The sequence below is a fragment of the Amblyraja radiata genome, chromosome 23 (assembly GCF_010909765.2).
Source record: "Amblyraja radiata isolate CabotCenter1 chromosome 23, sAmbRad1.1.pri, whole genome shotgun sequence".
Lineage (NCBI taxonomy): Eukaryota > Metazoa > Chordata > Chondrichthyes > Rajiformes > Rajidae > Amblyraja > Amblyraja radiata.
The window spans coordinates 12,352,930-12,368,636 of record NC_045978.1 but is presented as its reverse complement, the minus strand read 5'-3'; the positions used below and the strand labels follow the sequence as shown (position 1 = coordinate 12,368,636).

The window sequence follows — 15,707 nt, the reverse complement described above, 5'->3', positions numbered from 1 at the left end:
ACATATTTTCTAATCTCCTACACAGTCTAGATAACAAGAGGCTTAAGAAGGAGATGTGGGATCAGCTTAGAAAGATCTGTGGGGTTTGAGGCTGTAACACTTGCTTTAGATTTTATAATTGACCCCAATGCACTGGTGAAGACTGGCTACTCCGATTACTATTGTTGCTCGATACCGGCTTCCATGACCACTAATAGTGATGGTAGGAGGCCAGACTCTCAAAAAGGTCCACGGAGAAGCCCACCATAGGAGAGTGATAGAAAATCACTTTTTTTAGTATGTTAACACTATGTAATTATTGCTTTCTTTTCCCAAAGATATATGTGAATTTCCAAGAATTTCAAAAGTAATAATAGTCATGTCAGTATTAACCTTTTACAAATTTCACTCCACACTTCAATGAAGATTAAGACCCTATGATGAGGTTAGGACAAATCAGTTGATACAGAACTGAAATAGGCTTTTGAGATTAATGTTGTTGAAATGCCTGATTTTGGAAATTTTGAAACAATACTTTAATAAGATAGTTACCGATGAAGGGGCATTGATCAAAACATTATTATTTCACTCTATTTTTTGTTTTGATGTTTTAAGGAGCATTATCATTGCTTCATCTTAAGCTGTCTAGATTTCAAGGTAAACCAAAAATGGTTGTGTAAAATGCAACACAGCATCAGTGAGGTAATTTTAAGCCTTGCTATCTGGGCAGTAATGTTTGGGTAACTCAGCGGTTTCTAGTGAAAGTATCTTTCTTCGGTGTAGACCAGCATCTACATAGAAATGTTTGGGAGCAGATTGTCCATCCTTTGTTAATCTTGTCTCATTTTAAACGATGGGTAAGATTTAAGCAACTTCTATAAAAGCTAACACATACTGGCGTACAACCCACTCATACAGCAAAACAGAAGTGCATGTCCAATGTTGTGCATGGGGCCAGACTAAAGTTATAAGAAGAGGGTATAATCACTGACGTATTGAAATCCTATCCCATATGATTCTAACCTTTGCCTATCTCAGCTTTAAAATCTTTGACAACTGGTTTGAAGTGGCTCTTTTAACAATATTCATCATCGCTCTATAGGTTCCCTTTAAGATGAATCCTGCGTTTAGTTTAGATAAGCAAAAAATGTTGAAGCTCAGCCCATCTGGCTTTATTCTACTGCCAGTCCCTCTTACATACAGGTACTGGTTATTTTGTAACAGACGCAACAACTGAACAAACCCGAAATTAAGTGACATCACTTGGAGGCCGAGCAGCTGAGGGGGAGAACGTGGGGCAGTGACAAAAGTGAATCTGCACTCTGGATCCTGCCGATTCCGTGAGAAAAGATGCCAGATTTCACGCTAGACGCAGCTTGAATGAGTAGTTCTCAGCTGCCTCTTAGTGGCTGTCTATGGAGAAACATGACAGGGATAAGAACCGTTTGGATAATGTAACAGAGTACAAAAATTATTCTTTGACAACTGGAAAAGGAGATAAACGATAGCGTCGGTGGAAGCACTAATATGTGATTTATGAACTATAATTTAATTAGCATGGATATTTTAATTTGACTGTTATTGAGTCTTTTGCTTTAAGAGTTGCATTTGTCAATCAAGATCGGCATTACTGTTTTGAGCTTATGTTAATAGATAGGCTGTTTTTGCATGAAATGCTGTAATATTTAGAAATTATTATGAACCGTAAGAAAGAAAGGAAAAATATAGAAATTCCTGATAAGGGTTGGTAAAATCAAGAGTCTCACGATATCTATTATTAGTCAATTGCCTGGCTGAAATACTTAGTGGAGGTATTATTTGAACAGCGATCACATAATGATGCCTTCAACTTCCACGTGAATATGTTTCAGGGAAAAAGATGATCTTGTTTGCGACAAGTGCCAGCACTAAAAGTTATAGCAGACGTTTGCCAATTATGACAACCACTGGAAATCTAGCAGCCATGTTTCTGAATTTATTCTATTTCCTCTACCCCGTTCTTGATTTAGTGCATAGTTTTCCTATTAAAATGATTTGTTAGCGATGCAGGTTAGACAGCCGGTAGACTGGTTTATCAGGTTTCTCTCTCCAATATATCCCTCCAACAGCCAGAGCATTGCGCCTGTATTGTTGCACAAACATTACCAGCGATTATTTGCTGCCATCCCGTGACACACAGTTTTTATTGTCCCTTCCACCGTTGACTGGATTACTCAGGGGCAACAGAGCTGGAGGAAATTAATCTCTGCTTTGCAAGCAGAAACAAAAACAATGCATGTCATAGTGAGAAAATTTTGATCCCCTGTATTTCAAAAATTAAGTTTTATTTTTTGAACTGTAAAAAGAGGGAGAAACGGCACATGCATCAGTTTGTTAGCATTATTCCATCGCAACATTACAATTATGGGCAAATAGACAATTATTGCATTGGTATGAAATAAAGTGCACATACGGGAATGCAGTCATCTACTTATTTGAGAAATAAGTGGTGAGGAATTCCATTTTTGTTTGTTGTTTCAAATCTATTTGAACAATTTGGGCTTTGCAAATTGAGCAGATTATTTTCCCAAATGGAAGGTAACACAGACTGTGGCAAGGTATTCAATGTGAGCACATTCTAAGTGTTAGCAATAGATTTGCAATGTTTTATCACACAAGAGCTTTGTATATCATTGTACAATCACCTGCCTTGAACAGGTACATTGTAAACACCTTGTATACTACATCATTATTCAATCACCTCCAGGTACATTGTAGTCACTGTAAATTTTCTACAGGTCATTTAGTGACAACAATGTGCACCGTGATACCGAGTGTAAAAATCTAGGTATCCAGTCTCGGCTGAGTTAGCAGATATCACCCGGTCGGTAGAAAACAGAGGTACTGCAAATAGCTTTCAAATCCCTCAGGTGCCAGATGGAACGAAGCAGCCTGCGATCCAGAATCTGAATGCTGTGCACTGAGCTGTGCTGGAAGACGCATCTATCTGGTGTTCTGATAATAGCTGAATTGTTCAGTTATAACATCCCATTCCATTGCAGTCGTCGCCAACATATTGATAGGATTCTGAAGGCATCTTGTATAACTTATGTATCATTTTAATGTTCCGTGCATTGTCTGAGTTTACAGCACGTTCAGTTTTGGTCATCCTGCTATGGGAAGAATGAGAGAAGATGTACGAGGATGTTGCCAGGATCTTCTGCGCTCCAAGACATACAGGCCTAGAAATACAGGCCTGAGCTTTTGGGAGAGGCTAAGCAGGCTTGGACTATATTTCTTGGAACGCAAGAGGCCTGAGAGGTGATCTTAGAGAGGTGTCTAAAACCATGAGGGGAATAGACAGGGTAAATGCACACTTTTACCCAGAGAAGGGGAATCAAGAACCAGGTGACATAGGTTTAAGGTGAGAGGGAAAAGACTTAATAGGAACCTGAGTGACAAATCTTTCACACAGAGGATGGTGGGTATAAAGAATAAGCTGCCAGACGAGGTAGTTGAGGCAGGGACTATAACAACATTTAAAAGACATTAGAACAGGTACATGGATAGGAGATGTTTGGAGCTAAATGGTTGGAGGGCAGGTGGAACTGGCGTAGATGGGGGCATCTTGGTCGGCATGGGCTAGTTGGGCTGAAGGGCCTTTTCCATGCTGTTTTACTCTATGCCTGTGGTACTGCTGCAAGGAGGCTTTTCTTTGTACCTGCACCTCCCCGTATTTGCTCATATGACAATAGACGCGATTTGACTTGACTCTCATCTTGAACCCGTTACACAAATGCAATGCCTGGTGTTTTGCAGGAAAAAATGGCAAGTTAAACTATTCATTTTTAACTCTGTGAACATTTCAGTCATCTTGTGATGCCATGTGTTGCTTGACAGAGATCGAGAGAGTTATATTTAGCTTCGGGCTAACGGAATCAAGGGACATGGGGAAAAAGCAGGAACGGGGTACTGATTTTCGATGATCAGCCATGATCATATTGAATGGCGGTGCTGGGTAGAAGGGCCGAATGGCCTACTCCTGTACCTATTCCTTGTTTCGACAGAGAACTGGCCATGATGGGACGTGGACCGAAGTTGGAAAAGTAAATCATTAGTTTATCAGAGCTGGAAGAGTGAGAGAAAAAATATAGTTACGTTGAAAACGGGGAAATGGAGTAGAGAACTGAGTGCAGACAAGGCAAAAAAAAGGGCTGAATGGCCTACTCCTGCACCTAGTTTCTATGTTTATATGATTAGTAATTACCCAGAACCCCTAAAGATCGTCTAAGAAAGAAATGGTGTCAGGGTGCTGGATTCTGCTACAAAATGAAAAGTAAACATTATGGATTTTAATGTAATTATGAAGCAATCTTCCAATGCTATTAGAAATTGTTTTTCAGGTATCAAAACTCTGTCCTTGAGAAGGAAAAGCACTTTAAGTAGAGTCTCACTGTATTAAGATTGCCAGAAAGTTACATAACAAAATAAAAGTTTGTTGGAGATAGACACAAAAAGCTAGAGTAACTCAGCAGGACAGGCAGCATCTCTGGAGAGAAGGAATGGGTGACGTTTCGGGTCGATACCCTTCAGCTTGTTGCTGTGGTTTTAGTCTAGAAGAAGCAACAAAACTCAAAGGGTTGAAGGATATATTTATTTGTGGCTCGAGGTGTTACTGCATCTGGTGAAGTCCAGCCAACCTTGCTTGGTTCGGCTAAAGAACATCCTAGGCCGAGATAGTGCGGAGAAGATATTTACAGTAGTGAAGGAGTGCACGACCAGTGGGCATAGCCTCAGAATAAAAGGCCATGCCTGTAGAATGGAGGTGAGGAGGAATTTCTTTAGTCAGAGGGTGGTGAATCTATGGAATTCCTTGCCACAGATGACAGTGGAGGCCATTGGATATTTTTAAAGCAGAGATTGATAGGCTCTTGATTAGTAAGGGCGTCAAAGGTTATGGGGAGAAGGCAGGACAATGGTGAAAAGAGCCCTGAACCCTGTCAGTGTATTTGAAGTCAGTTTTAGAGTCATAGTCATACAGTGTGGAAACAGGCCCTTCGGCCCAACTTGCCCACACCAACCATCATGTCCCATGTACACTAGTCCAACCTGCCTGTGTATGGTCCATATCCCTCTAAATCTGTCCTATCCATGTACCTGTCAAATTGTTTCTTAAACGTTGCCTCAGCTCATGTCACTTAAAATGTCCTCGTGAACCTCAGACCCAGGTCAAGGTAACACTCCCGAGAGGTAGGAAAATCACTTGATGCTCTGCTGTTCCCAGAATCTGCAGAGGATGAATTTGTGTTTTTTTTGTTTAATTACTTATGTCTAGAGAGTTAGGGATAAAGCAAGTTGAAATGTAGTAATAACGTGCTTCTTTTTCTTCTCCTCCAGGGCAGAGATAAAGAATGATCACAATTTGCAGTCCAGCATCCTTGTCCAGGCCCTCCCCTGCATTTACTTCAGCTGCGACGTTGAACTCCAGTTGCTCTGACCACAAAGAGCACTCAACTCCTGCAATTACTCTTCATTCTCACTAACAATTTGGTAATGAAGTATTGATTTTCCAGCTCGATTCCTATGGATGTTATTAGATTTTCATTGATAAACTGTGCTCGGGCTCTTGACTCCCTGCTGCTGCTCTGCGGCACATATAACAAAGTGTTCTTTAGGGGATAATGGCTGGGAACATTGATGTGTTTATTTCGTCAATTGGTTACTCCTGATGGCAAAAAAAAGTACGATTTTTCAAACTTTAAGCCCAAGTTTAATGTAAAGATACAATCACATTGGACACTAATGTCTTTCCTGCTGATGCTGACATTGAATTATGGCTGAATTGCCAGTGTGCCCCACAGCCCTCTCTTTATGAGGGAAGCAGTTTTGTAACCAGTACAGTTGTCAATGTTGCACCTGGGCTTCCCACCGCAGTCTTAACAGCACAAGGGATCAATCTGTCTAACTAAGAAGAAAAAGACTGATGAAGCTGTGAACAAGATACAGCCAGAGAAAAAAAAGTGTGTACGCTGTTCATCATCAACGGCAACAGTGCACAGGATCAGCTTCGTAGTGGCTAGGAACAACACAAGACATTTTTGCGACCAGGAAGATCAGTCTGCTGCTGTCCTTGTTTAAAAAATAGCCTTCACTGACATCCTGCATCACACCAAGTATGAACCTACAGCTGAAGGAGAGAGAGAAAAATGATCACAACGGAGCGGACAACTGCAGTTCAATCCTGATAACTTCTTGTTTCTACAGTGTGAGTTTCAATGGTAGAGATTGGAGGCAATGGGAAATGCATCTCCATTTATCCCTGATAAAGTCGCAAGAGACAAAGAATCAAATGAATGATGTTGCAGCTAGGAGTTCAATAAATACCACTGGCGCACACATCAGGTATTCAGTTTATTAAGCACTGCTGGACAAACATATCAGCTTTATTAATGTAATTTGTATTTTTAGAGAGTTCACCAACTTTTTTTTTTATGAAGGCCAATCAATCATTATTGAAGTCATTGTTAACCCATTGTGGTAATACAACTCCCCAAGTTACAATTCAATTGGTATAGAGGATGTGCATCCAGTTTATAGTGAAACAATGGACAATGGTCTGACTTCATAAACGCAGGTCCCCTCATTTTGTGAGTTCTGTCGAGAAAAAGGAGACACTTTCTCTTGCTTCAATGCATGCAGGCATATATTCCATTTGCACCACATTTTACTATTAACGATAACTTTAAATTTAGCTTTTTTCCAGTTTTATCTGGTGTTGCTACATACTATGGTATGATCTCAAGTTGAAGGAATATACAGGCTGTACAAATAATGTCAAAAAATCTTTATATACCTCCGTGCATTCTTCATTTATTTTCACTGATGGTCTAAGGATTAATTTAAGCCACAGGCCAAGAGGGGCTGATCAAGAGTACAGAGATTGTTTTCCTATCCTAGTGACTTTTAAAAATGCATTTGCTAGTCTTTATCTAAATTCTGTCTTCAAAACAAAATTGTTCTGCGGCTAAAATGTCCTATTGGATGTGACTTCAAGCACCAGTTGGCCAAAATGCTCACACATCTTGCAATTACAAATCCATAGTTTGCATAGCCCGCAGAGAAACTATTTTAAATCCATTCTCTCACAACGCTTAGTCTTTCAGTAAATAAGCAACAAATATATTGTAAGTTCCTCATTGCTAAAGTTTCCCTTACCCATCAAACAATTTATCTGAAAATATGTACGAGCCAATCAATACTATCATGTTCTCACTGTGGTCCAGGCCCAAAATCCTGCTCTTGATATTGTCAGCCTCAAAGCTGTGAGTAGATTGGTGACCTCTCATAGAAACTATCAAATAATGACAATGGTGTGGTTTCTGCAATAGAGGGTAATCCACAGAGCCTCAGCTGAAAACTGAAAATTCTATTCCTGCAACTTCCTGGGATTGTAAAGGCCATGTATGTTAATTTAAGCCTTGTCCATGTATTTTAAACCTTGTGTAATCCCAGGGCATTTTATGCCTGGTATCAATACAGTGCTCCCCCCTTTGCATGTTATTTTTCTTCACGTGCAGCTTTCAATATCAATGTAATCACATCATTTAATTTTATTTTGCAAGAATTGCTGCTCTCTGAATGTAGCCTCAAAGATTTCACCTAGAGGGGAGCTCTTTAGTCAAGATGAGGTTTTTCAGTCTAGATTTTCAGGCAGAAGAAACCCTTGAATATTTAAGAGTGCAGAATCAAAATCTCCTTCTCACAATCATTTGGTCCGTGTTTCCTGCTGAAGTTTATAACCTACACCACTACATCTATTCGAACCCCATTCATACGAGGATCTAGGTCCCAGATAATGACCACTTTTTTTGCACTGGTGGTCTCTGCTCTTAATTAATCAGGAGCAACACTGCAACATATTAAGATGTCACGCTATGTTTCAATATATTACATTGCATACTTCATCACTAGCTAATTTCACCACATTGTTCTACGATCATATTACCAGTCTTAACGTTCTTTTAGGAAAGAGATGAGGTGAAATTTCTTTAGTCAGAGGATGGTTAATCTGTGTGAATTTTTTGCCACAGAAGGCTGTGGAGGCCAAGTCAGTGGATATTTTCAAAGCTGAGATAGATACATTTTTGATTAGTACTGGTGTCAGGGGTTATGGGGTTAGGAGAGAAAGATAGATCAGCCATGATTGAATGGTGGAGTAGACTTGATGGTCCGAATGGCCTAATCCTACTATCACTTATGACCTTATGAACATGACGAAGTTTGTCAAAAAATAACTTTGCAATCTTCGTTAAAAGAACCAGATAGCAGAGCAGACAACATTCACAGTCGGTATTATTTGTTATTTACCTGTTTTATCAGAGATTTAGTGATAGGAATTAAAACAGGGATCCCTGCGAACAATTTGCAAGCAAAACAGATCCTCGCATTAATAAAAATCTTGGTGCGAATAGAAATCCTCAGTCACACTAATAGCTGGAAGCATGTGACTGAAATATCTATCTGCAGTGTTTGATCAGTGCAGAACAGCTGCTCACTGCCTCACCATTCCTACATTTATCACTTGAACCTCTTACCTGGTAATCCTTTAGCAGGTTTGGAAAGCCATTATAATTCATCATTTTTAATTAGATATTCCCAAATCATACAAAAATGTCCTCAAACTGCTTCACTTGGCAGGTTATCTGTAAGCATCTGATTGCTTGCTTTATATTTGGAAAACTTTGTACAATGGCCACATCAAATTGATAGTACAATGTTAGGTCAGAAGCAGTCACATGCACTCCCCCCACTGACAGCCCCCAGCTGTGAAGCTTTAAGTCCCTGGTAATGTTCTCACCCACTTCTCCCACGTCCCCAAGGTACCTGTTGGAGCCAGCAAAAACATGAGAGTTTCTGTCTTACAGGCCTCTAACTAACTGATCGGTGGCTTACTCTGACTGAAAAATATGGAGAATAGTGCCGAGAGATTGCAAGTCTCTATTCAAGGTTGCCTGACTACATGACATTAATTTCAAACTGCATTAACTGGACACTCTGAATCCAAATGTTCAGCTTATTATAAACTTAGGATGTTGCAAGTTTGTAATATGCAACCATCGCAGATGTTTATATACAAGGACCACCTAAAATCTGTATTTACTTGATTATGGGTCAAATGGATTATTATCCAGAAATGTATTCTCAGTCAGTGATACTAAAAGCAGCTGTTTGCTGTTTGCATTCTGCTTCTGACTTCAATGGAACTGAATTGTAAAAGGGGAGTGATATTTTCAGCTGCTGGCATCTTAACACATTTTGCACTACTGACTGGAGGTAATTTTTGTAAAGCATTTTAAATCGCAAGAACATTAGAAGCAAGAGCAGGAGAAGGCCAATCAGCCCCTTGAGCCTGTTCATGGCTGATCCAATCTTTCCCAAGCCACTTGACTCCCATGTAGTTTAAATGCCTTTTAATCTTAGTGGTAAATATCAGCAGCGACTGCCTCCACTGATGTCTGGGGTAAGACAGGTGGAAGATAACCTTTAGAAAAGACATGAGGAGATGAATGTAATTCTAAGTGTCTTTTTAATAACACAGCCCAATAATTTAAAAAACACAGCCATAGAGCCACAACATGGAGCAGGCTCTCTGTGAGTTTTCGCCACCAATGAAGTAACCAGTCACAGTAGTACCACACTGATCCCAATTTTATTCTCTCAGCATTTCCATCAACCCCCCTCTCCCACAACCGCCATCCCCCTCTCCATTGGTCCCTCCCAATTCTACTACTAATCACCTACACACGTGGGGCAATTTACAGCTGCAAATTAATCGACCAACCCGTGTGTTTTTGTGGTGTGGGAGGAAGCCACAGCACCCAGGGGAAATCCACGCAGTCACTTGGAGAACGTGCAAATGCCGGAGATTGGAGGTGGACAGGATTGAGCTCTGATTGTTGGAGTTCCATTATTCCTGCCACTCTGTTGCCCCTTCTCAGAAAAGTTCAATCAATCCCGTTCCCCGGTTTGTTTGCTTGCAATCTAATCCTTCTCACGCACACCTTGACTGCCACCTGACTCACTCACCCACCTCTCACCTTCACATAATTAACCACCCGGCCAGCATCTCTCTTGAGATGTGGGAGGAAACCAACATTGTCACAGGGACAAAGTGCAAACGCCACAAAAGCAACACCAGGGGTCAGGATCGAACCCAGGTCGCTGGAGCTGTGAAACAGCAGCCCATTCTGCCACCCTTGGATTGGTGCATTAAAACCACTGTTATAACAGAGAGCTGGAACAGATAGAGACACATCAATCTTTACACAAGCAGCTCCCGATAATGCAGTAGAATGTAATAAAAGGGAGACCACCTTCTCAGTGAAAGACTTAAAATCTAAAGACTTAATACTTCTGCCTTGTGGCTATCCTAGTGATCACTATTATGTCCTATTTTATTGAACAAGAGTCCTGTAGAATTTTCCTTGATGAATTAGGTTAATGTGTGTGGCATACAGAGAGAGAAGGAGGGAGAGGCAATTGTCTTTAAATGAAGGATTAAAAAAAAAATCTTTATCCGATTCTCCTTAGCTTTTATATTGCTCTTCCTACAATTAATTTTGATTACATTTGTACTTTTGCAAGGGTATTGTGATTTACACTCCCTCCATCTACTAGTATTCCAGATTAATTTGATGCCCGACCTGAGAACCATTCTTTACGATCCGCCAAGTCTGACTGGTCCTATCCTGTAAAGAGTTAATGCCATGAGTTTGCCTCTGATTGAATCATGCTGGCAATCCATTGTTGTGCAGCGCTCTCCTTCATTTGCTGGTTTTTCCTTCCATCCATCCAGTTTAATTGGGCAGTGTATATAATTTTCAGCTCCACCATCGAACCTCCACAGAGTCTAGATGCCTCTTTACGTCTGAAGGTTATGTGATGCTGTGTGACCACGCTCAATAACAATTCAATAAAATCAGTCATCACCGAAAATTCTGGAGCCACAAATCTCATTTTGCTTTTAATACAACTGACTACTGGCACATTTATTATTATATTTCTGGTGTGGAAATTATCTCCTTATCCTGTATAATGCAGAGTGGTTAGAGTCCTTAGGGGGCAGAGAAAACCTTGTCCACTGGTGAAGATCAAGGCAGGCAGACAGCAGATGGATTTGATTGTTCTGTGTCTTGTGTAGACCTGGGGAGTAGACTTGGGAGGTTAGACATAGAGAAACGAGCGCAGGAGAAGCTCATGGTGGGTTGTGACTGAATGATGCCTGACAGGAAAGCCTTTCAGTCTTTTGTATTACAAAATAAATTCTGTAGCCCTCTTAAACCCAGCATAAAAAATCTGTCATTCACCTCCCAGGGACTGCGTCATTCAAACTCGAGTTGGACATAATAGCAAAATTGCTTTTCTCAAGGCATGCACAGCCAGGTTCAGAATACAAAAGTATCACGCTTTGGGGAGAAGGGGAAAAAAAAGAGAGAAAATGAAGTTTCAGAAATGTCATTCTGAGGTAATGAGGCGTGGGCAGAAAGTATACCCCGCGCATCATTTGATAGAGATGCCGGTCGAAATAGCTTCATTGATGTGTCAGCTCTCGTCTATCAATCAATCATCCATTACACTTTGCAAGTAACAATAACTGCAAAAGCTACAGGGCAGCTTATACAGTAGAATTCACTTATGGGTATAAAAAACAGCAGTTAAAATGCAGTTTCGACATGAAAAGCATGAAGCAGGTGATTTTTTCCCCCTTTATGGCAGGAGGGAAAGATGCTCTAGATCAAGAAGCTCGTTTGGTGTTATGGTCGTGGTTTGACTTTATTTAATGTTGCATCCAGATTCGGAAAGGAAAGTTGGTTCACTCCTTTTATCTCTAGCACCACACATCGAGAAACGAGTCGAGCAGGAAAGAAGGCCGCACTTAGCCAAACACCTCGTTTGTACACAGAAATGAGGAATTAAAATTATATCATCGATAATCAATTTTCCAAAGTGACATACAGCTCCTCTATTGACCCAGAGCTGCACAGTGAACAGCTTTTTGCTTTGGATTCCATATGTTCTGTTGTTTTGCAAATCTCTTTGCAGTGTGCCAACTTGAGGGCAGTATTTTGATTATTTTTTTTGGATCTGGCTCGCCTCCAACGTAGATTAAAATTATTAATGTTTTACTTTAGGAATCCTTTTGATTATGGTTATCCATCATTTTTTTTGTAAAACAGAATGATATTTCAACAAAACCTGCTAAGCAACAATTTTTAAACATGTGTTTTGAAGGTAATTGCCTCCTGTATTTGCCGTCACCAAAATATGCAATTTTCATTCAATTCAGATGCGAAGCTATTGTTAAATTAAAATCTTCAACTTGCGAGTCATCAAATCATACTGACAGCAAGCTTCTGTTTAAAGTCATGCCTATGGCTAGAGGCACTAATAGAACCAGTTAGTCCTGTTCTTCACTCTTATGTCTGTGCTCTGATGCCCATTCTAATTGCTGGCAGGTCAGACAGCAAATAAAATTTGATGCATGCCAGCAAAGATTGTATCTCTATGTCCACATTTGGATGTAAAAAGCTACGTTTGTTGAAAGGATAAGATGCACTTGGCAAATATATCCAGATCACAGATTCACGTCTGTGTTGCTGTTTCAAACAAATAGCATTTACAACAAGGGGCACTAACAATGAGAATCACATCTTCATATCTTGCGATGACTAATCAGTGGCAATTTGAGAACGCCAATGTGTTGAAGTTAGTCTATTGAATTTAATTTGGTAGTGTTTGATCTTTTCTCTTAAATTCCTTTCTCTCTCTCAACGTGCAAATGGCTGAAGTAAGAATTTGAATAGGGCAAGACTTCCTGCAGAACAATAAAAAGCCAAATGGCCAACATCATTCTGTGTTGGTGTTAAACCTGCATTACAATTGTCTAGCCCTGTTATTTTAAAAAGTTTAATTAGTAAGTAACGTTACATTCCCACGACCGAAGTATTTATCCAGTCACATCCGGTGTCACAATATTGCAAGATGAATGCACTATTACATGACAAGGAGTAAAGCATGTTTGGATTTCATTATTAGCAAACGATAATGTTCACCCCATTAATTTTGACCTGTTACTGGTGTATGGATGTTATCAGGACATTCTAAAGATGCCCTGGGAAGGAATGATCATTGCAGTGGCATAAATCTCAGTGGAAATGAGTGTATCCCAATTGATTTCAGTTTGTGAAGCTCTGGACTGGAATCTGAATTGCAGCCAACAAAAATACACAGCTCGTCATATTAACTAGTGCCGAATAGTTTTGATTCCCAGTAAGAGTAGATCTGCATATGTAAAGGCTCAGATGTTTGACAACACTTGCAAGGACATACAGCCAAATAAAAAGAAGTAATCACACAGCTGCCAGAGCAGCAAACATCCACAAGTCCTTCATTGAAACAGAATAAAAATTAAATAGAAAATCAAATCATGGAAAATAAGTAAATGCCCGACCCCTAAAATTGGATAGATTACAAAAACATGAGATCCATGTTTCATTATTAAATTGTAATATTCATTCAAATTGTTAGATTTTAATTAGATGAAGATAAGGGATAGGGTTTATTTTCAGGATAATTAAAATAGCTATAACCAGACAGAGAGAGAACAATTAGAATATGGTACACAGCAGTATCCTACAAGTGCTGGACTCTGTACTGCTATCTGGAAAGTGACCAAACACTTTGCAAACTTGGTACTCAAAATTAGAGTTAACCACCACAAAGAACAGCTGATAAGTCTTCTAATATAATTTTCTTGCTAAAAAGCAGTAACATGGAGAGTATAGATTAAATATATCTTTAGAAATGGAAAATGAAGTGACCCAATTAGCAATGCAAAGACTACAATAAGGGTGTCATTCACATGATGTTGCCACAGTAGTGTTATGTATTTTTTTAACCCTTGCATAATTAGCAGCTTGTGTTAACATTCCTTAAACTGAACTTCCAGCCACATATTGCACCTGGTACAGGCCTGTCACAGCAGTAATAAAATAAAATCAGCATGGTGTTTCAGATAAATTTGGGGAAATCAGCAGGATTGTGGAGACCCAAAGATTGATCTTTTTTTCTTTACACAATGAATGAATTTCATACCGGTGTCATCTTTTGAAAATGAAGGAGAACTAGAGTGCTGTAAACATTTGTCTGAACACACTAAAAATAACAAGGACTTGCAGCAAACAACAAACAAAAGCTCGTAGCTAAGTATCGATTCCAGACAACTAGAACCTTGTATTATACTAGTTGCTTTTCCACAGATACAACGGGGCAATAAAATGGTTAAATCCGAGTACTCTACATAACTGTGTTGTTTATGTAAAAAATAACCAGAGATATTCAAGATGGCTGACACCAGTAGTCCTCTGGTTACTTCATGTACCCTTATAGTTTACTCAAGTCTAAATATAGCCTGCTAATACTTATTCAGACATTTTATAACTCAAGTGCATGTTGTATATAAATATTCTTACCTTCATTTTTTTTAAACTTCCAGTTGTATACTTACTTGAAGCTCAAAGACTTGGGTGGATTGGGTTTGGCGGGGTGGGGGAGGGGGAACATGGGCGTGGGGGGGGGGGGGGGCGTGGGAAGTTGCATTGTTTAAGAATACATTAGAGAAGTTAGAAGAAACTGCACTTCAATTTTTATTATGAAGACATGAAGCACTGTAAATACATGTAAAATATTCAACCCAAAGTAACTGTTAGGGTCTATGTTTTCATGTTGTATTGGTTGTTCTTTTGAAAAGATGTTCCACTTTTTTTGGTACAGATTATTTATCTGCTAAATGCTGTTTTGTCTTCTGGCTTTCAGCTTTTGAGCAGTTTAAATATCACAGAAAGATTTGGCTGTTTTCTAATATGGCACTAGTCACAACAAAACTAGCCAAAATCAAGTCACCTTACTCTGAAGTGCTGTTTAACAGCATGTTTCTCCAACTGCATATATTGTCAATATTATTGATAGATAAAATCCCCTGATATGCCTCAGCAGAGTATCATGTAAATGTTTAGACTGCAGAGACAAACAAAGTAAGGTATCTCGTGCTTTGATTTGATACTTATTTATTGAATCTTTTAATCAGTATATGAAAAAGACAACCAAGTAAATATAAGCTATTAAGTAGCAAAGCAACATTGAACATTGAGGGAAAAAAAATGCCAGCCATATATTTATGCACTGACTTCCAAAATAAATGAAGTTTCCTTTGCATTTCCACCAAGCAATTATTATTTTTTTTTAAATAAAGTCCGTGAAATTATTTCCTGGCATTGAATAGAATTGTCCAAGATTATAGTCTTATATTGAATGAAAGTTCTTTGTCATTAAAGAAATGCAATTTTTGTTGTTGTTTGAAATCTATTCATGATCTGATTCTCACTGATGTATAATTTTGTGACAGACTGCCTTTTTGTTTTAGTACAGTGGTTCCTGTACTGTTTGTATTGAACTTAATTTGAAACTGCTTGTAGTGTTGATCCACCAGGGCACAAGCCATGAAAAAGCTTGTTTGTGTCAGACTGGGCTCTCCAATGATAATGATAATGACCTATAATACAGAAAAAAAAGTGGATATGTATAAAAAACAAACTGATGCACTTATTAAAGAGACTATTTATATGATTAAAAAATATATATTTAGATTTTTTCCAAGCACAACTCTGAACAAAAAGTGCTCTTTTTATTCT

At 39.1% G+C, this 15,707-nt stretch overlaps 1 protein-coding gene across 3 annotated transcripts in view; it reads left to right on the top strand.

The window, feature by feature from the left end:
• The window catches only part of tshz2 (teashirt zinc finger homeobox 2), a 400,444-nt gene extending 392,371 nt beyond the window's left edge, over positions 1 to 8,073 (top strand). For all 3 annotated transcript variants that reach the window (XM_033041571.1, XM_033041570.1, XM_033041574.1), the window contains exon 4: positions 5,356 to 8,073. Coding sequence is in view for 1 of the 3 variants with exons in the window: in XM_033041574.1 (XP_032897465.1) it covers positions 5,356 to 5,366 (11 nt within the window). In the remaining 2 variants the exon portion in view is untranslated. The remainder of the gene's footprint in view (positions 1 to 5,355) is intronic.
• The last annotated feature ends 7,634 nt before the right edge of the window (positions 8,074 to 15,707 follow it).